The sequence below is a fragment of the Nipponia nippon genome, unplaced genomic scaffold (genome assembly GCF_047370975.1).
Source record: "Nipponia nippon isolate SJK-2023a ecotype South Korea unplaced genomic scaffold, ASM4737097v1 scaffold_13, whole genome shotgun sequence".
Taxonomy (NCBI): Eukaryota; Metazoa; Chordata; class Aves; order Pelecaniformes; family Threskiornithidae; genus Nipponia; species Nipponia nippon.
In genome coordinates, this window is record NW_028262324.1 from 16,107,521 (window position 1) to 16,127,236 (window position 19,716).

General features: G+C 48.7%; 1 protein-coding gene across 1 annotated transcript; it reads right to left on the minus strand.

The window, feature by feature from the left end:
• Positions 1-1,300: 1,300 nt before the first annotated feature.
• Positions 1,301-18,030, minus strand: RAD21L1 (RAD21 cohesin complex component like 1). The gene is made up of 15 exons (XM_087750342.1): positions 17,722-18,030; positions 16,078-16,298; positions 14,393-14,522; positions 12,959-13,058; positions 11,398-11,504; positions 10,822-11,007; positions 10,105-10,206; positions 9,031-9,144; positions 7,799-8,028; positions 6,327-6,429; positions 5,424-5,563; positions 5,073-5,075; positions 4,612-4,698; positions 3,799-3,876; positions 1,301-2,359 (listed from the first exon to the last, which is right to left on the minus strand). Exons 1-15 carry the CDS (start codon positions 17,735-17,737, stop codon positions 2,171-2,173), a joined length of 1,806 nt encoding a protein of 601 aa, XP_087606468.1. The 5' UTR covers positions 17,738-18,030; the 3' UTR covers positions 1,301-2,170.
• Positions 18,031-19,716: the final 1,686 nt, after the last annotated feature.

Sequence of the window (19,716 nt, forward strand, 5' to 3'; positions counted from 1 at the left end):
GCCCAGAGCGGCTGGGCCAGACCAAAACCCGAGCCGCCGTCGCGGCGCGTGCAGCACCGCGACGTAGGCTCCCTCGGTGACGCCCCGCGGTTACCTCGGGGCCCTGTCAAAGCCGTTCTGTAAATACACGCGAGGTTTTCCCCGGGGACTGTTTCCTGCAAGATTTGTACCTCGTTGATTCCGATACACGGGCTGTTTTCAATATATATATATCCCGCCGCTCATTTAGTCCTGCCTCCGGCTCGCCTCCAGCCTCCTTTTGTTTCCCTCTTTCCTGGTGAATCCAAGGCACAGCCTCTCTTCTTGAAAGGAAAATTAATGAGTTATCGCCTCTGCCGCCGCTGGAGCTGCGCTTACCGTGTGGCAGCGGCGGCCGCGGCGCAGGCAGCAGCTCCGGTGCGAGATGCAAAGTCATTGTGGGGGTTTTCTGGGGGAGAAAACTGGTTTCTCCTTCCCTCCCCAGCCCACAGGGCTCAGTTTCCTGGGATGCGTGGTGCCGCAGAGCGGGGGGCTCACCGGGAGACGCACCGCGCCGGGGGGATTAGGTCTGCCGCGGGGAACGAGGGAGAGCTTTTCACTCCTCCTTCTGCCAAGACGTCAAGCGAGAGATTTGGAGAACCAAACCCTTTCCTCGCCCCGGGGCGGTGCTCAGGCTCCTCACCAAAACTGCCAGGCCTGGCCCCAAAGAGGAGAGGGAAACGGGCCGCGCTCTGGTACGGTCTCGGCCTGGACTCCGCTTGGAGAGCGTCGCTCCTGTCAGCGCCAGAAAAGGAAAATACTCTTTCTTTTGCGTAAAACGGAAAGGTTTTGACCAAACAGGGCGACTTTTCCCCTCTCTTATACCCAGAAAAGTAATCCCTTGGAGAACCGTGGCAAAGGCTTCTTATTGCTTATTTTATCAAATATTTCTACGTGGAAAAAAAGAAAACCATGCGAAGCAACCCCAAGCCACCCTTCCTGCCCAGCGCGGGGCCTTCGGCCATTTTAAAGCCTCTTTGCTCCTCTGAACGGACCCCTCGAAATCAATTCCCCGCCTTCCCTAAACCCCACACACGCAAATAAATCAACGCGTGCCAGGAACAGCACCCGCTAGCGGGACCAGACGCACAGGGTGTAACCGAGGTGAGCGAACACCTGGAAAACCAGGATGCCAACACCCTCCGGCCTTTCAGATTTTGAGAAAATCCCCCAAAACGGACTCTGAGAAGGCGAGCCCGATGGGCAGCCGAGGCGGCTGCCAGTTTTGATCCTTCGGAACAAACACCGAGCTAAGGAAACATCTTCTTGTGATTTTTATTGATGTCATATTAAGAGCCGTCGGCATACGCGCAGCGCTGGAACGCTCTGGAGCGCCGAACGCACACGAGCGTCCCAAGCGTCGCAGGTTTGATGCAACCGAAAAACACTACCTTTACAAAACGACAGGAAAAGTGTTAAAACTTAGCCTAAATGAGATAAAAACAGCAAAGAACTAATGATATTTCAGTTTAACATCCATTTTTATAGGTCTACACGTAAATAAAAGTGCTAGGCTTTAAGTAAACCTGCTCTGTGAAATCCAAAATGGCAGGGTTGCGAGGGAACAGGATTTCCTCCTGAAGCTTACGTGGCTCTTCTAGGGGCGGCGTAACTTCTCTCCGCCGGAACACACGAAAACGATGCTGGAGACAGTAGCTTCTTAGACCTTAAAATATCAAATAATGAACATTCTTTGAAAGGAATCGTTTCAAATAGACAAAGTTTTTGGATAAAGAGAGCTTAACACACTTCTCTTACTGATGGCGTTAGGTAAGTAACCCACACAGGCCTCGATGAAAATGATTCAACCGCCAAAGCTGGTCTGTGCGAAAGGTTTTTTAAGGCCTTTCATAAAATCCCTGACGATGTAAATCTCTTATGTCGAATATGTATTTTAGCTGTATTTTATTAACAGAATAAGCAACTGCTCATCATATAAACATATATATTAAAAATTAACATACTAGTGAACACCTTGGTAACCAGTACCGGAGCAGCACGCCTGTGCTGGCGGTTCTGGGCGGGGGTGTGAAGAGCCCTGCTCGGTTACCGTGGTTTGACAAGGCTCTCAACCGTTTTTCCAGGAAATACATTTGCTGAAAAATTTAGAATACGATTTCTTTTTATCAGCTTGCCCGACTGCGGCAGGATTTCAGCGAGCGCGGCACACGGGGCCGAGGGTGGCTGTAACGTCGGCAAAGGGAGCGCTCTGGCTGAGCTCGATAACCGACTGCTTCTTCAGAACGAGGAAGATGTAAAACTTGGCTGCAGCTTCTTTCCGGTTGTTTTGCCGGCAGAGCTCCCGTAAACTGACCGAACGCACGCCCGATCTCTGCAGGTGCTGCGTAAGGGAGACAAGAAAATTGGTCAGGTCAGCTTCACTGCCAGTGAAACCAGATCCCATCAAGTCTGAACTGAAGCGTGCGGCTCGGAGTGAATACTTGCTGCTCGAACGCCTCGAATAGGGTCTGATCTTGGCACTTGCGTTTACAGAAGTGGCTCTTAACGTTTTATTGCCATAATATTGCCAGCACCTACATATGTCACTAACATCTACATACGCCCGCGGTTCCAGTGAATTCAGTGAAACTGTACTGAGGCACGCGATGGAGCGCGTCCGTCACGGCTCGTGTGATTCAAACCCATAAAAATCATTGCGCGCCCTTTTCTTTGGATACAGAGCACCAGCAGCACAGTCACAGCTCGCTGACTGTTATTATTTCTTGGTTTTGAATGGCTACACTTATATGTAGCGTATAAGTATATGTAAGGATTTATTTATGCGCGTTGCACAGAACCTTTGAAATAGGTTCCATAAAATAATTTTAAAAAATCCCAAGGCGGCTGCGAAGGCAAACTCCGGCACGAGGCAAGAGCGAGGCTTGGACCAACGGCTGGTGTGCTTTGCGGACAAAACGCGCTCCCCACGCCCTCTTGCCCACGCTGGGATTTCTCCACCGCCTTCCTCCCCTCTCCGTTCAGCCCTGTGGCACGTTGCATTAGAGGAGTGACCTGAAGGAAAAATAACTTTTTGCTGTGGTTTTTCTACCCACCCCCAAGCAGCCCAACGCTGAAGCACCAAAACGCTCGTCCAGGCGGAAAGGAAGGAACTGCACCGAGCCGTTAGGCCAAGGGTTTGGACATTCGGCATCAGGGCAGCCCGGGCTGGCCCCTGTCGGTACGGCACATGCTATCACACGTTACAGCTTCACCACTTGCACAAGGATTCCTGCAAGAAAAGCAGGATAAGCCTTCCCGATGCAAAGGCTATGCTCACCGCTAAATTTCAAGCACCTTGAAAGCACGGGGGCATTAAAACCTCTTAAAGAAGGCGTTCCCGGCTTTCGTTTGAGTATAACCCTCCCTCGTTTCCCTAGCCTTCATCTCGGAAACGGCTCAGGCAGATGCACAGCCAAACGATGGCACCCTGCAGTGCTCAGCTGAGGTCTGGCAGCCTGGGAGCAGCTAGGAACTGGGCTTTGCAGAGACACTCCAGGGCATACTCATAGAAGGAAGAGAGCAAGGGCTTAGCGTTACAGCAAACGCTGCCGTGGAAGCAAACGTTCAGAAAATTCTAGTGATTCCAGCAGCTGTGGGAGAGGACACCGCGTCAGGCACTCAGAATCCTGGTTTGCTCCATAAATACCCAGTAAAAGGCAGTTATGTGCTGCACGAGAGGCAGCAATATGATTAACAGTACAAGGAGGACATTTTCCAACATGGCCCAGCTGAAATCAACACCTGGTTTTGGCACCTAATTACAAAATCCAGCACTGGTACCTGTAAAGTTTGTAATAACTGAAGAGTTCTTTTGCTCCACCTTATTTCTTCACTGTCTTTACCATCCCTCGTTAGCTCCTGGAGAGGAAACGGGACAGAAGGTTAGACAACACGTGTAAAAAGTCGCGCACCGTGATGATAAAAAGGCCAAGAGTTGTAGCCTAATTGAAAATCCAGCTGGAGCTGGGCATTTTGATGGCCCTGCTCGGGGTATTTGGGACCTCTGACGCCTCTGCGGTCACACGAGGCTGTGTGAAACAGAAAAGATTGCTCACTACGTTCTTTCCGCTACAAAGAGACAGGGCCGGGGCAACACCACCACGTTCGGTGCCATGAAAGCGGTCCCGGTGAGCCCTGGGGAGGCAGCTTCACAGCAAGATACTGTTCTGCGTGACTGGGATTCTGACAGTGCTTGTACTGATCGGGGCCAAAAAGGATGCTCAGAAATTTGGCTTTAGGTTTTGGGCTTAACCTCCGAAGTCGACAGGGGAAGACTGCCCTTGTTTCAGAGTGCCCGAGCATCCTCACAGCCAGTAGGCTCAGACGCTGTTTCCTTCTTACAGGAAGCACAGTCTCTAAACAAGGAGCTGTCTCCCGCGCAGGCTACAACCTGTGAATGCTGGAACACACATATCCCCCATTATCAAGCTATTAAAGTTTCTGACTGGCAAAACAGGTACTAAAGATGACGTTAGCACACCAAAAGCCACCGTAAGTCCGTGATGCCATCACTTTTTTTTTTTTAATATTTCTGAGAAAGAACACAGCTCTGTTCTGAAATAACCCAGAGCGGGCAGGGGCGAGTACACGTACATTTGTTAACTCCGCTCGCTGTATTTCCGCTCCTTGGCCCAGCGAGTTGTTCGCCAGGGAGGAGCTCTCAGAGAAGGCCGCTCCGTTCTGCGGTTAGAACAGAAAGGACAATCAATAGGCATTACCACTTACGCATACAGTGTCATTCTCAGTTACGTACTTCTGCTCAAAGAATTTATTAAAGTGTTCCAAAAATTATTTCATAGTTGCTTTTTCTACCACGTCTTTTCTCACACAGGGAAGGACCTTGCTGTAGGATTTATCCTGCTGTAGAATTCATCCTGCAGCAGGGTCTACACCCACGGCTCCGTTCAGGCACAGAGCCTACATTTTCTGCTGCCGTTAGGTCCGATTTTGTCATTCTTTTTCAACTTCAGTGAGCCTCATGTTCTCTAAAGAATCCCCTTTCACGTTAGCCTAAATACAGACAGCAGAAACGGATAATGCTATTGCTTGAGTACTTCCTCAATTGGAGACAGAAAAGATAATTTTTATCCTTTATAGAGATGATTATTTCTTCAGCACAGAGAGGCTATATTTCACGTTAAAGTTCCGTTTATACTTAGTGATTAGACTCTAATCTATACTGATTAATAGACATTTTAATTAATAGCTCAATTCATGGTAAGAATCTCCCAAAGTGCCTATAAATAAACTTTCATGACACAAGCTACTTAATGCTCTCCCGGCTGGCTCTAGCATCCTTTTCGAACATATATTAGTAATTTCTTAATGTCATTTAAATGGAACCCTAGCATAAAATGAAAGCAATAAATACATTCAGGTCTCTAAAATGGAAGGAAACTGCTCACTATAGTTTCACCACAGTTATCATCGGTTTCATTTCTGTTATTCTGTGATGTCAACATAAACGAATAATTTCTAATATGTCTCTCAGTCTCTGAATGAGCTGACTCCTGCAGGTAACTCGGCTCTTCTACTATCAGCATCTCTGTATTAATAAAGAAACAAGGTTTAAGAGGAAATTACTGTGAATCGCTGTCCTTCAAAAAACACTGAAAAACAAAACTCACACCCTAGTTAACAACCTTTGAGAGTAAGAGCCTGAACGCGTAAATATAGAATAAATATCATTCCCAACGGGAGCGTGGAAGAAGAACCTTCCAAGGAAGTTTTTCCTTTTCTACAAGTCGACTTTAGGGACTTGCAGGAGGTGGCTCTGTGGGTGAACTGCTGAGGCCGCCATACAGAATGTATTTCTAGCGGAGCAAAGGAGCGAAAGCAGACACATCATCTTCCCAGGAGATCTAAAATGGGACATTTCTTCTTGCTTGGTATTAACCAAAACACAATCTTCAAGGTACAAACAGAAGTTATTTTCATGAATTTGGGAATTTGGGGAGCGGTTTGATTAAACTCAGAATAAGCGGGAAGCTTTTTTTAGTTAAAAAAAAAACAAACAACAAACAAATGTGCACCAAAGGTGAGACCAAAAATACCTCCTTATGCCACAAGGAAGGGAAAGACTTGCATTTCATCTCTGATCTAAGGAACAAAAGAACAGCAAAGTACTTATAAAAACAAAAAACCTTTTTTTATATAATTAACAGCCAACTTCTGTAACATTTAACTTTTTTGGCCTTTGATTTGTAAAATACCGCACACAAACACCGTGCACGTGTGTCTCAACCATTATGTAAAACAGAAAATATTTTCTAAGAGCTAATTCTGCAATGACAGAATTAAAATATTACCTGTGGTATCTTGCCCTTTTCTTGTTTCGTCCATGTCAGGCTCCCTCTGTATTCCATTTCTTCTCATCTTAAATCCATGACTCTTGAAGCATTTTGCAAACAGCTGAAACCAATTATTTTTATTTGTTTGCTTTCAGAATTTAATGTTAGATTATTTGCAAACCCCAACACAAAGGTACGACTATGAGCTGTATATTAATTCCTGCAACCTAGAATGTAGACATTTGAATTAGGTCATTCCAACAACCTGCAATTTTTAAAAAGAGTAATTTCCTTCTGCAGCTTCAACTTTGGCATTGAACTCCATGAAGAAACGTCTTAGGAACAGCTTGGATCGTTTTTCCTTGAAGCCAGCCAGTAAGGAGGGATGAAAGAAAAAAAAACATCTGCAGTTATCTGTGTGTGGATTTCTCTCCCCATGTACCGGGGTGTGAGGAGTTTTCATCCCCATAAAGAACAAGTTGTAATTCTGCGTCTCGACTCTTAAGGGAAGCTGCGCTGCTGCACCGAACCCGCGGAGCTGCTTGCCTGCGGGCCCTGCCTCCCACGTCTCCCCACGCCACGCAGCAGAAGAAACACTGCAATTAACGGAAGGCTGCTGCACAGAGTTTACGCCGTATCTTTCCGGATCACCTTGTATTCACGTCGATCTCTATCTTAACACCAGCTCTAACCTTCCAGCTTCTTTGAATGATCTGTCAGATGCTACCTGGGGACAGGAGAGGCTTTGATAGAGCCTATTTCTGTGAAACAAGTAATGGCTGTCTGGTGCAAAAAGAGCAGTGAGGTCCACGGCCCCAGGGAAGGGTGGTCTGGCCCAGCCCGCTAGCCAAAGTGGCAGAGCGGTCAGGAACCTCTTGGTCCTCTGAAAGGCAAGTCCCTGGCTGCTCTCCAGCCGGCAGCTTAATCTCTAATTGGGAAAGTACAAAAGAAATTGGCATACCATCTTTCCAAAGCCATTAACAATATAATAATAACAACAATGTTTAAGCCTGGTGTACCTTTAAAGTAAACGTAGAAGAAAGATGTGGTCCCATATTGATCAGGGAGCAGAAACAAACCAGAAAATAATAAACCAAAGTAGAAAGTAGCAAAGAAATGGACAGAAATCTACAAAGCTGTGTATCAGTGCACAGTCCGCCAGGAGCCGGTACGTGAAATGAAACAGCGGCTCTCAAGTTTGCCATTTTTCACTTGCTGTTGGAGCGCGGGAGTGCCGCGAGCTGTGCAGACGGGCTTTCTGATGAAGCAATTAGTGGCGTGTATGCAAATTGTGTATGCAATTGCGTATGCAAATAATCACCAGGTGTCCAACTGACCTGTACTGCAAAACAATACTTCCAATGATGCTATGCGCCTGCTGCTTGCTAGGAGTTCACGTAAAACCGAGCCTGCAAAATCTCTCACCGTTAGCTCCTAGATGTGCAACATCTACACAGTGCCATAAAACCCTGCAAGGGATCGATCTTTACCGTTTGCAGCTCCGCATGAACCACAGGCTGCGTAGCGTGGGACAGGAGTTTATCCACGCCTCCTGATTTCTTCCACAGCATTGTTTTTTTGGTCGGGGGTGCGAGGTCTAAGGTAGCAAGGATGTCCGTGCAGTTGTTAAGTTGGTTGTATATAGCGTTGCAGCTGAGCTCCTTGTCTACATCCACAAGCAACTTCCTCTTCCTTTTATTTTTTTTCCTCTTGGTAACAGCTAAATAAAGTATTAAAAAAACCAAACAAACACATAAGCACAAAAAAGCACACTGTGAATCAAACGGAGAGGCTGCTGACCTCCTGAAGCACCGCACAGACCTGAAAATCAAAGTACAAGTACATGGGCCATTTCTCCAAAAGTTTTCACGAAGCATACTCTTTGTATTCTTGCACAGGAAGTTCACATATGTTTAATTACGGAAGACATATGACTATTGTAGTAAAGAACCGGGAACATGAGGACTTAATGAGAACACATGATATACCAACAGGACTGAATAATCCATCTTTAATCCGTCAGGAAGTTAATTGTTCCAAGAACTGCTGATGTACTCAACAAGTTTCATTACCCCATAATTAATATCTGCATTTGTCGGTTTAATCCTTTAGCAATTTCATTAAGATGTACATAGTAAACACGAAAGAAAGACACAGCTTAGTTATATAGCTACAACTTCCTGAATATTCTTTTGGCAGGCCGGAAAATTCCAGTGTTCTAAATACCGGCATCAACATGAACTTGTTTATTTGCTAACAGCCAAAATGATAGGTGACATTTAGATTCACTCACAGAAGAAATGAAACATTTTTGGATCTTATGAAAGTTAAAAGTTCACAAATCAAAATTTTACCAAGGCCTGGAAGTTTTAAGATTGTTATTTTACACATAAAAATCACTGATGTGTCGCTAGCAATAACAGTTCTTCAGCTGAAACTTCAGTAACGCCCATGAACAGGCCGGGCTTGCACTGCTAGCAGAACTGCAGAGCAACAAAACTCGATTTGGTGCGTGAAAGAAAGCGTAAGCAGAGATTTGGGCAGATCAGGTGAAGAACCCGGTACTGGTTTTGTGTAATAGTTACCATAAAATAGAACTCTGGCAGCTGGAGCAGGTGAAGTCTAAAGTGGCAATCATCTGTTTTGCAAATATTTTCACTAACAAGAAGAAAAACAAACTTAGTAACGCAAACATGCAGCAAGAAACTGGTCAAGTTCTGACCTGTATCATCAACCGGCTCCAGCACAAATCCTTCTTCTTCTTTCAACAAAAGTATTGTTTCATTCCTCAGATGACTTCCTTTCTTAATGGTGGTGTCGCCGCAGTTGGACTCAACTAAAGACAACCCAGCAAATAACCCAATTTAAAAAAAAAAGTTTACAAGAGGGAATAGTTTCTCAATCTCACGACACAGAATGATATCAGACAAAAAAGATCAGAATTAGAAAACTATGATTTTTGTCTATAATCTCGCAGTCACTTTAACCAGTAATGACGGCACTGCTGCTGCTCGTATTCTGCACTGCGCGCCTTCCTTTGCTGACACCAGAAGCTGTAGGACCGGGTGGTGGAGCAGAGCAAAGAACTGATCTGGAGGAAAACCCACCTGACGAGAAGTGTTTAGGGGGAAAAGTGTTTCGTTTCAATACGTATCTGTTCCCAGATCCGGGCAACCGCGTGGCAGTGAGGGCATTTCTGCCAGCGTAAAAGGAGCAGGTAGTACCAGGCCTAGTGCAAGGAGGGGCAAGTGCCACTGTTTCCCTTCGAAGCTGTTCCAGAATTCTCCGTTTTAAAGTAACAACGTGATGGGGGTATAAGGGTTTAAGATATAAAAAAATTCCAGAAACGCTTTTCAAAAATTAATTTCATTGCCATCAAACCAAAAGACGACTAACAACACCTTTATGAACTACTAAAGCGACATTTATCACTGAAATACGAAGCCAGCAATATTTTTTATAGGTCAAGTCCAAAGTTACAGCATACCCATTCGGTTTCCTTTCCGCTACAAAAGGGATACCACGCTGCGTAAGCAGCAGGGCGGATCCACAGCGTATCCCAGAGGGGATCATCTAAAGGAGTTCTAAGCAACGTCAAGTTACAAAGCTAGAATTCCTAGGTCAAATTAAATTACACCTAAAATGGTGGATGAAGCGCATTAGGAAAAAAGCAAAATAAAGGAACAAAGGAAAAAGGCAGAGGATATTATACAAAGCTGAATGTGAGCGACTTCAGGCATCAATCCAGGACCGGAGGGCTCGTGTGAGTACGACGGAGCGGACGCTGCAAACTCACCGGCTGTGCTGGTCTCCGGCAGATCTTGTGACAGAGGACGTTCTTCCTCCATGTCAAGAATGTCTTTATCCAGGCCATTTTGCTCATCCCTCAACAGGATTTCTTAAATACAAAATGCATAGTTTTAATCATTCTAAGCCTTACTAGTCATGAAATAGCCTGATACAGCCTGATGTCACTTATTTAAGGTTAATTCTGTGCAAGCGAAAAATGCTCAGCTTCCACAGACGGCTGCCAATGATAGGCCGGCCTTCAACAGGACAAAAAGGAGAAGGTTAGGCTTAATTTTGAGATTTCCACCTTTTCTTTGAAAAGTAAGATATCGATATTGTTTAAAAGGTATAAATCTATAAAGGTTTACTCTAAATGATAAAGATGGAGAAGCTACTTTGCTGCCTTTGTTATTTCAACAATAAGGATAAAAGTGCTGCAGTATTTCACCTTTGAAAATACAAATTAAATTGCTAAACGTTAAGTATGAATTGAATGCCTTTAATTCTAAAAAACCTGAAATATCTCCTTTAATACAATTTTGCTTGGCAATGCCTAAGCGATCATAGATTTCGCGACAAGCAGAAAAAAATGAAGCATGCAAACAACAAAAAGTAGAGAATTTATGTTTGAAAACAGTCACTTTCATGCTGTCTTGTTTGTTTTCCTGTAAGAACAAAAATATTTGGAAAGAAACTAACTCTGTTTGTCTGTGGCAAACCCTACCGATCATGTCTGCAGCATCCTCCTCGTCTCCGAAACAGTCGTGCTCAAAGCAGTAAGCATCTTCACGCGGTGCAGACTTGTCTCCGTTCGCGCTGGCAGAGTTGTGATCAGCCACAAGGCTGTTGCTGCTCGTTAAGATGCTGCCATCAAAGAGGCTCTGTTTTCTTAGTGCATCTGGTTCTTCGTCTGAATAAACACAGAATTTCTGATGCTTCATCTGCCTGAGTTCTTGAAACACATACTTAGCCATTTCCTAATTTTTCAAATAATTTTTAAAAGATTGTAAGAGATCCCGTACCTCAAATGGAATAAACAATAAACAATTTTAGCTACTTCAGTAAAAAGCAGAAAATGTTGGGTTTATTCTCAGTCTCCGATATATTATATTACTTAGGCAGAGTACTTACACAAAAAATTAAGCGTGAGGTAGTACGACAGGCCAATCAGCGCAAGCGTGAAACAAATGCACTTTTAATAATAGCTTTTTCACATGTGGAAAGGACTCGCACTGTACAAAATTTTGCATAAAACACACTTTTCCTTATGGACTATTTCTAATTTCTCAACTTCTCTCACCAAAGTTTCTATCACAGAGAAGTATATTGCTTTCGTAATCCTCTGTAAGTGTGATGTCTTCAGCTCTGCTCTGATTCAAGGTAAAATGTTCAGCAACATCAATGGCACTGATGAAAAAAACATTATACAAAATATAGGGTGAACTGGAACCCATTGACCATTTAGCTGGAATGTGAAAACTTGCTTCTAAACAGTCTTCAATCCTCACGTTTTACCACAAACCCCCAAAAGACAGCTTCTGTTTTCTATGGCATTGAAAGTACCCCGGCTGATCCTCACTTCCGTGGAGAGAGAACAACTGTTTCCCAAAGCTATTTGCCATTTAAGGTTTTATTGATAAAATTTACTGCTTTGAATTGCCTCTAAAAGCTAAAAATAAGCATACGGAAAACAGGTGCTATATGTTTATTAAAACTGATACCTCTAAGCAAGCAGGCAGCTGCCGGCTTTGCTAGCCAAAGTTTCTAGGCAGTCTCCAAGGTACGTTGTAGAGTGAAGACTGAACCTGCGCTATCCCGGTAGCTGGGGAGCGGTCCGCGAGGAGGGGGGAGCGTTTGGCTAACTGACCTTTGAAATACTCCCCGCACCTGCAGCTCCATGAACAAATGATCCAGAACAGCCAGCAGCCCCCTCCCGAAACAGCAGACACGTGGATGACGAGGGAAGCACCCCTCCTCCTCTCCGTATTTCATATTTCTCTACTCTCTTTTGCCAGTAAACTCAGGCTTGTGTGAATTTGTTCACATCCAAGCCCTGCTATCTACCAGACACTTGTCACATAGGAAGCATCTAATTAGTGTAACACCGTCGTCCGTAAATCAAACCACACGGACTCTTTGGGGAGGCAGAAGAGGCACACTTCACAGAGTTAGCACACTGGGGTACTTGAATAAATAGCATTACGTCACAGCTGTGCTTACAAAATCCTAACCACTGACAGATCCCATCAAACTGCATTTCTGATGAGGTACAGAGGAAGCCCCTGGACCTTTGGAGGCATCAGAGCCATCAGGAACATGTCTTGGCCTCCTGCTTTTTATCCGTTTTTCTACCTTAATGCTGACTCGTGTCAGAAAAGCCAAGGAAATATGCTGGCTTTTCATCGGGAGCCAAGCTGCCTACTGCTGATAAAATACCCCGGCCCCAAAGAGCAACGGAGCAGAAATTAAATGCAGTCGCACAATGGAGCAGTACAACCCTGCGAGGTTACTAGCCAGAGCTTCCTTCGTCTCACAGCGGGATTTATACTAACGTTTATATCTTCTCTTGAGGTCAGTAAGCTGTTTGCAGGCTTCACTCAGACAATTTAAAATTAGGAGATCCTGAAGTTTAAGTGCAACACAGTATTTCATTGTAAAGGTCTGTCGATGAAACGGGCTTTGAGGAGCTCTACAAAAGCACAGTTCCTGTGACTGTGGCCTTGTAAAGCCGACTCGGAATTTAGGAGAATTCAGTTATCAAATCAAAACAAGTCCATCCGAGTCTTGATCAGATAACAGCAAGGATGTCTTTTACTTCTGAAAATACTAAAATAGTGAATAAAAACTCGGGAAGCATTTACTTTAAATCAGGTAGCGGCGTTTCAAAATCATGAAATTCTTCAGGTAATGTAATGGACTGATAAGCAGCCTCAAAGTTCTCTTCTGGAAGGTCAACAAGTCCTAAAAGAAACAGACAACGTAACAAAATAAGTATCAATAAAATAAAAGTAATGTTCTCCCAAGTACGTATACGACGACTGTAAACCTGTCAGGAAGGTCTGCTGCCGTTCTAAATACCAGAAAGGTAAAGCTTAGGCACTTTGTCAACAGGACTCCAAAGCGGAATTAAAATCCTTAGTTTACACGTGCTTTAGAAGCCGTATTTTTTACAGACGGGTGCAGAAGAACCTGCTGCTACAGGGCCTGAAATACTGTAAATACATCGGGTTTATGAACAGCCACTTTACGTCCCTGAAAGATTCTCACAGCTGACATTTAGCCTAGAGCCTTTCACACCACTTCAGATGAATTACTGCGGTTTCTTTTTCTCTCCAGTGCCTGTGTAACGCTGTTCTCCAGCATCAAATAATTATGAAGTGAGAGTGCAAGTACGTGGTAACCAGAGAATCCTGGAACAATTCGGGCGAGAAGGGAGTTCTGAAAGTCATCTAATCCAACCTTTTGCTCAAAACAGGGTTAATTTCTAAGTCAAATCACTTTTGACTGTTGCTGCTGGTGGAGATTCCACAGCACCCCCGCACAGCCTGCTTCAGCGTTTTACCAATTCCGCTGAGATTTTTCCCCCCCTTATGTCTAGGTGGAGCCTCCCTTCCCGCAGTTGTGACTGTTGCGTCTTGGGTTTGTGCCGTGCAGTCCTCTATGAGCTACTGTAGTATCTATTCAAAACAGATAGTACAGCGTACTTATCTGAAGTGTTTCTTCTAGAGATTTCCAAATGTTTCCAAATATTAACTAACTAATCCTGATCGTATCCTTGAGAATAACGTAGACATTCACTATTCTGCAAACAGACCAGGTCGCAAAGCACGTTAAGGCTGGCAATAGGCGCTGGGGTCCTGCGCTTTGCCTTTTTTTAGCCAACAGTGCCTCCCCGTTCGGTGCCGAAGTACGACAAACGTCAGCCCGTTGGAAAAGGCTGCCGTCGTCTCTGCTCCCTTCTCGCTGGCTACATGGCTAGAGCTCAAAACACAGTCAGATCTGGCACTAACACACTGCTAGACATGTTGTTGGTGTCACCAGAAATTAATTATCTAGCAATGGAGGCTGAATTCAAGCTGCTTCTCACAAGACCACTTAAGATACTGCTTCTTTTAAAGGAGTCAAAGACCTGAAATGGCATCAAATTAAGCCAGCCTACCCGTCAGCAGCAGGCACCAATAAGTTCCATTTCCTTTGGGATCAGTAATGTGTATTTAAGAGAAATACCCAAAATTAACTTTTAAAACGAGAGCTGTGAAGGACACCAATGGAAAAATGCAGAATTCTGTACCTACCTGGGCGAAAGGCTGTCTTCATTTTTGTCAAAGCTTCACTACAGTCTGCCAAGAGGTACTTTGCTTTCCTGTGGTAAATCCGCACCACTCCGAGGAGTAAGTGTCCAGAGGTTCGCAGAGCTATTGTAAACTTTGATGATGACATAAAAAAAGTTATTCAGGAGTTAGTATTTTTGGCAAAAAACATTAAAATGAAAATGTTACACAGCAGTAACAGAGTTCTTCTAAAATACGCTGGTACAGGGCACTATGAAATTCAGCTTCATACTGATACAGAACATTGTAAACAGAAATGAATTTTCAGAGCCAGGAACTTCCAATTGCTTCTGTTCCTAAACGTTGCCGTGTCGAAGCGCGAGTCCTGAACTGATGCTTTACCTAAAACATCTCAGCTGGCCGCCAAGGAACAGTGTAACACATCCTGAAACAGAAAGTAGCTGCGCGTGTTCTAGTATTTGACCCTGTGGTTATTTAAGTGAGCAGACACCATACCTATGCCCTTATTTATGCAAATAAAGGCCGTAACTATGCCCTTATTTATGCAAAGTCTCCCTGCACCGAGCACACTCCACATGGTCACGCTGATGCTAGACAGGAGAGCACGCGAGGGAAAGCAGAGGGTACTCAACCAATACCTTTCGGAAAAGACTTCCCAATAATATCAAGATCATTTTAACAACATTCAGTCAGCCGTAACCCATGCAAGGCAGGCAGGGAAATTCAGGCTATCAAATACCAAGCAGGTGTTTTCATGGAGAAAAGAAAAAAATCTGCTTGCACCAGCTGAAAGCCTTGGATCTCCTGAGCCATCGATTAGTGACAGTGCAACGCGTTCCTCGCTGTTCCCTTGGATGCAACCGCAACGGCGAGGCCAAGGACTGAGTCACGGGTACTTGACTGCCTGCATCTGTGCTTGCTTGAGTCATACCTCATCTGCGACATGCAGAGGACTTCAGCCTCCGGGTCTCTTCACACCAAGTCTCTCACAAGGACTACGTATGCTTAATTATATATTTAACGGCTTATCATGGAGGACCTGGAAGAAGTCCACTGAAAGCAGAAGGATGGTTACAATATGTCAAAAGTTATTTATTATAAGATCAGCAAAAGCATTCTCCTCAGATGGTCTGCGTACAATTTCACGTCAGTTTTCTTAGTCCCTTGACTTTGGTTAAGCAGCTGACTCCTCGATCTTTTTCAGGCGATTTCCTCAAATACCAGCATTTCCCAAATTGTGTGGAACAATACCCACAGCTGGCACTCAAAGCCTCCGAAGAAAGACCGGTGCTACCGCTGACGGGCTCGCCTCGCCTCGTGAGCGGCTCAGACCCACGCACCGCCATCCCTCGGCCAGCGGTGCCCACGGAGAGCTCCATCGGTGTGCGGAAAAATGCATTGGAATATACCGGGGTAACACTGCCTTGCACTGTACGTAAATGTATGCCACAGAGAGCCAGGAGTAAAATAGCAAGGAAAATATTTATATAATGTCATTTAATAGGATGGAGATTTTGTCCGAGTGGGAGCTGAATAAAATCAGCGTAGGAGTTTACCTCACACTGGTTTTGAAATAGCCACAAATTTGTCCTAAAGTAAGTCTCCACGACAGCAACAGTCCTGTCCCCTACGAAAGATGAACACCCCTACCCAGACCTTACCAGAAGACACCTCATTTAGGAGCATACCTTTGGCGAGATGATCTTTTCAACGGTAGTCTCTAAATTGCACTCAAATACATGAGCTTTGGTGAGCTTCTTCTCCCAGTGGGCAGCAAGCCATATTTTGGCCAACGGCCCGCGCTTGTTGACGAGCAAATGCATGTAGAACATGGCGCCTGGGCCGAGGGTCCCCGGCCGAGCCTGCCGCCACCTCCCTGCGCTCTTCCCCTTCCAACGGGAGAGGGGTCCTGGGGCGCGAAGCGGGAACAGGGATTTAGCGGGACCCTGAGGGGATGGGGGGATCCAGCCGGGCACTGAGGGGACGGGGGCCTTTACTGGGACCTGAGGGGATGGGGGGATCCAAGGGGATGGGGGGATTTAGCGGGACCTGAGGGGATGGGGGGATCCAGCCGGGCGGTGAGGGGATGAGGGGATTTAGCGGGACCCTGAGGGGATGGGGGGATTTAGTGGGATTTGAGGGGATGAGGGGATCCGAGGGGATCCAAGGGGACGGGGGGATCCAGCCGGGCACTGAGGGGATGAGGGGCTTTACTGGGACCTGAGGGGATGGAGGGGATCCAGCCAGGCACTGAGGGGATGAGGGGATTTAGCGGGACCCTGAGGGGATGAGGGGATCCGAGGGGATCCAATGGGATGGGGGGATCCAGCTGGGCACTGAGGGGATGGAGGGGATTTAGCGGAACCTGAGGGGATGGAGGGGATCCAGCTGGGCACTGAGGGGACAAGGGGCTTTACTGGGACCTGAAGGGATGAGGGGATCCAAGGAGATAAGGGAATTTAGCGGGATCTTAGGGGATGGGGGGGACCCATCTGGGCACTGAGGGGATGAAGGGGATTTAGCGGGACCTGAGGGAATGAGGGGATCCAAGGGGACAGGGGGATTTAGCGGGATCTGAGGGGATGGGGCGACACAGCTGGGTGCTGAGGGGATGGGGGGATTTAGCGGGATCCGAGGGGATGGGGACACCCAGGCGGGTGCTGAGGCAATGAGGGGGGATTTAGCAGGATCCTGATGGGATGAGGGGATCCAAGGGTACAGGGGGATTTAGCGGGATCTGAGGGGATGGGGGGGCCCAACCGGGCGCTGAGGAATCAGAGGGTTCCGCGGGGCCCTGAGGAGCGGAGGGCGCCGAGGGGACCCGGGGGGAGACAGCGGGTGCTGAGGGGCCCGGGGGCGGAGCGGGGCTCGGCGGCGCCTCCCTGCGCGCTCCCGCCAAAAGGGCGGGGGGGGGGGGGGGAGTCCGGTCCGGCCCGGTCCCCGCAGCGGAGCGGGGGATCCCGGGCTGCGCGGCCCCCCCCCGGCCCCGCAGCCCCCCGGCCCCGCAGCCCCCCGGCCGCCTTTGCGGGGGCAGCCGCCGGCCGCGGCCTCTGCAGCGACCGGGCTCGCTGTCGCACCGCTGCGCGGAGGCCTGCGGCTGCAGGGGAGGCGGTTCCCGGGGCCTCCCAGGCGGGGACCTGCTGCTGCGGCTCTCGGTGCGAATAAATCCCATCGCCTTCCTGCGCCAAACGGGGAGCACCGCCGGCAGCATGATGCGGCTCACCCTATTTTATGTTGCTGTGGATGGAGAGCACCTCCCCAGCACCCTCCTCCTCCTCCTCCTCCTCCTCCTCCTCCCCACCTCTTTCCCCCTTGACGCTGTAAAAGCCCACCTGGGCTCGCCGCCATCTCTCCCTCCGCAGGTGAGCAGGTCCCGCGTAGCCGCGGGCACGGCTGATACAGCTGCGTGGGTGAAGAAAACCTGCAGAAGGAGGAAAAATGAGCTTCAGGCCTGATCTCTGCGCCGGGGACTCAGGTGCGCAGCCACCGAGGAAGAGGCAGCACGTTTGCACACACAAGCACGCTCACATGTCACCAGCTGGAGGAAAAAAAAAAGGTTTATCAGCCTCTGCTTTACACTTTCCGTGCTTTGCTTTATATTCAGGCAGAGCACAGCGAGGCTCCTGGTGCTCCCGAGCCACAGCCCAGCGCATCGGCTGTTGCCATATCACAAGGCACCTGTGGTTCTCCCCAGCTCCCCGGCGGCCTGGTGTTAGCTGAAGATAATTAGATCTCAATTATCACCAGGAAAATTTTGAGCCTCTTCCCAGTGTGGCTCTGCAGCTGGCCTTAGTGGAAGGCAGGGTTCTGTCCCTCCAGCCGCCTTTGGGCAGAGCTGGTACCCGGGGCTGGGACGTCGCCGTTTGGGGAGGGAGAGGGCTTTCTGCTATAAAACACCCTTGGAGCGATGCGCCCCCAATGGGGACCTGGAGGAGCCCCCCGCGAGCCCCGGAGCAGGCATCCCCTGCGCTTGCGAGGGCACCGAGCCTGCCCTGGCACCCAGCACCCTGCGAGAGGGAAACAACCCGCAGCGGTGCCCCGCTGTGCCGGCTGCGGCCCTGCCCGGTGCCGAGGCCGGTTTGCAGCCCCGGGGTGCAGAGCCAGCCCTGCCTGCCTTGCTGGTGGCAACAGCTCCCGGGGGCAGTTTGCAGGATCAGAAACCCCGCGGGCAGCTGGCACTGCGCATGTGTCCTCGGGTGCGCGGGGAGCACCAGGGTCCCGCATCCGTGGCACGCACAGACAGGCTGTGCCAGGAGGAGAGGCTGCAGTGTGCCAGGCACCTCCGGTCCTTGCAAACCGCTGGATGTCCCCGCCGGTGTGGAGCCAGCAGCTGGCTCCCAAATTGCCTGGCTGCTTTTCCCCTGACCTCCAAGTCACCTTGAGCCATGCTGGCTGCGGGCGTTTGCTCTGCCGTGGGATGCTGTGAATACTAAGGAGGCAGGAATGAAACTTCACCTCCGCGGCGGGGCTGGATCAGGGTTAGCGCTGCCAGCGGGCGCCGGGCAGCTGCAGCAGCCGTGCACACCCCAAAACTGGGCTGTGCGGCACGGGCGTGCGCTGGAGGGGCCCGGAGGGACAGAGACGTGTCCACCGCCCTCCCGGCTCCCTCCCGTTCCTGCTCCCGCTGTCTCCTCTGCTGGCTTGGCGCTCCCCTTTGCTGTCCCTCTCATCCCCATTTAATCATTTTGGCCGAGCAGCAGCACGTCCCCATCCCTGTCGGCCCTGTCCCCCCGCTCCCTTGCCTTGCTCCGTCTCCCTCCCGCTTCTTTCCAAGCCCTCAGTCTCTCCCCTCCAGTGCTCCTGCAGATTCATTGTGAATTTTGGCAGTGCTGTCTCTGACCTTGGCTGTCTCCCTCCTCTCTTTGCTCCTGCGCTGGCAGCATAAATCTTGGCTGTCTCCATCTCTCCTCCCCTTCCCTCGGTCCCAGCGCCCCGGGGACGGAGCGGCCCTTGCCAGCCTCCAGCCCCAGGCTCAGCCGCCTCGGGATGGGGCTGGGGAAGCTTTCGGGCCGCCCGCCCCACACCCTCCAGCCCCACGAAGGCCGGAGGCCATCTCCCAGCTCCCATCCGGCAATGGCAGCGGGACCCAGGGGCAGCACAGCGAAAGCAGCGACGCGTGCAGGATGCGTCCCTCCATCCCATCCATTGCAGGTGTCCTCTCGAGCACGTCTGCGGGTTTGGGGTGCAGGAGCAGCCCCCCGGCTGACACGGCACCCTGACCCCACAGCAGAGCGCGGCACCGACCCGACTGCCGCACCAGCTGCCGCTGCGCTCGCAGGCTCACCGCTGCCTGTGCACGAAGGCAGGCGGAAGCCACGGCACGGGCG

Excerpts from the sequence above, each read along its gene's own strand:
- RAD21L1 (XM_087750342.1), bottom strand. Across the intron at positions 11,008-11,397 it reads TCTCTGTGATAGAAACTTTG|ACGAAGAACCAGATGCACTA; the intron begins GTGAGAGAAGTT and ends GTGTTTATTCAG. Across the intron at positions 3,877-4,611 it reads AGCGAGCGGAGTTAACAAAT|GAGCTAACGAGGGATGGTAA; the intron begins GTACGTGTACTC and ends TTTCCTCTCCAG.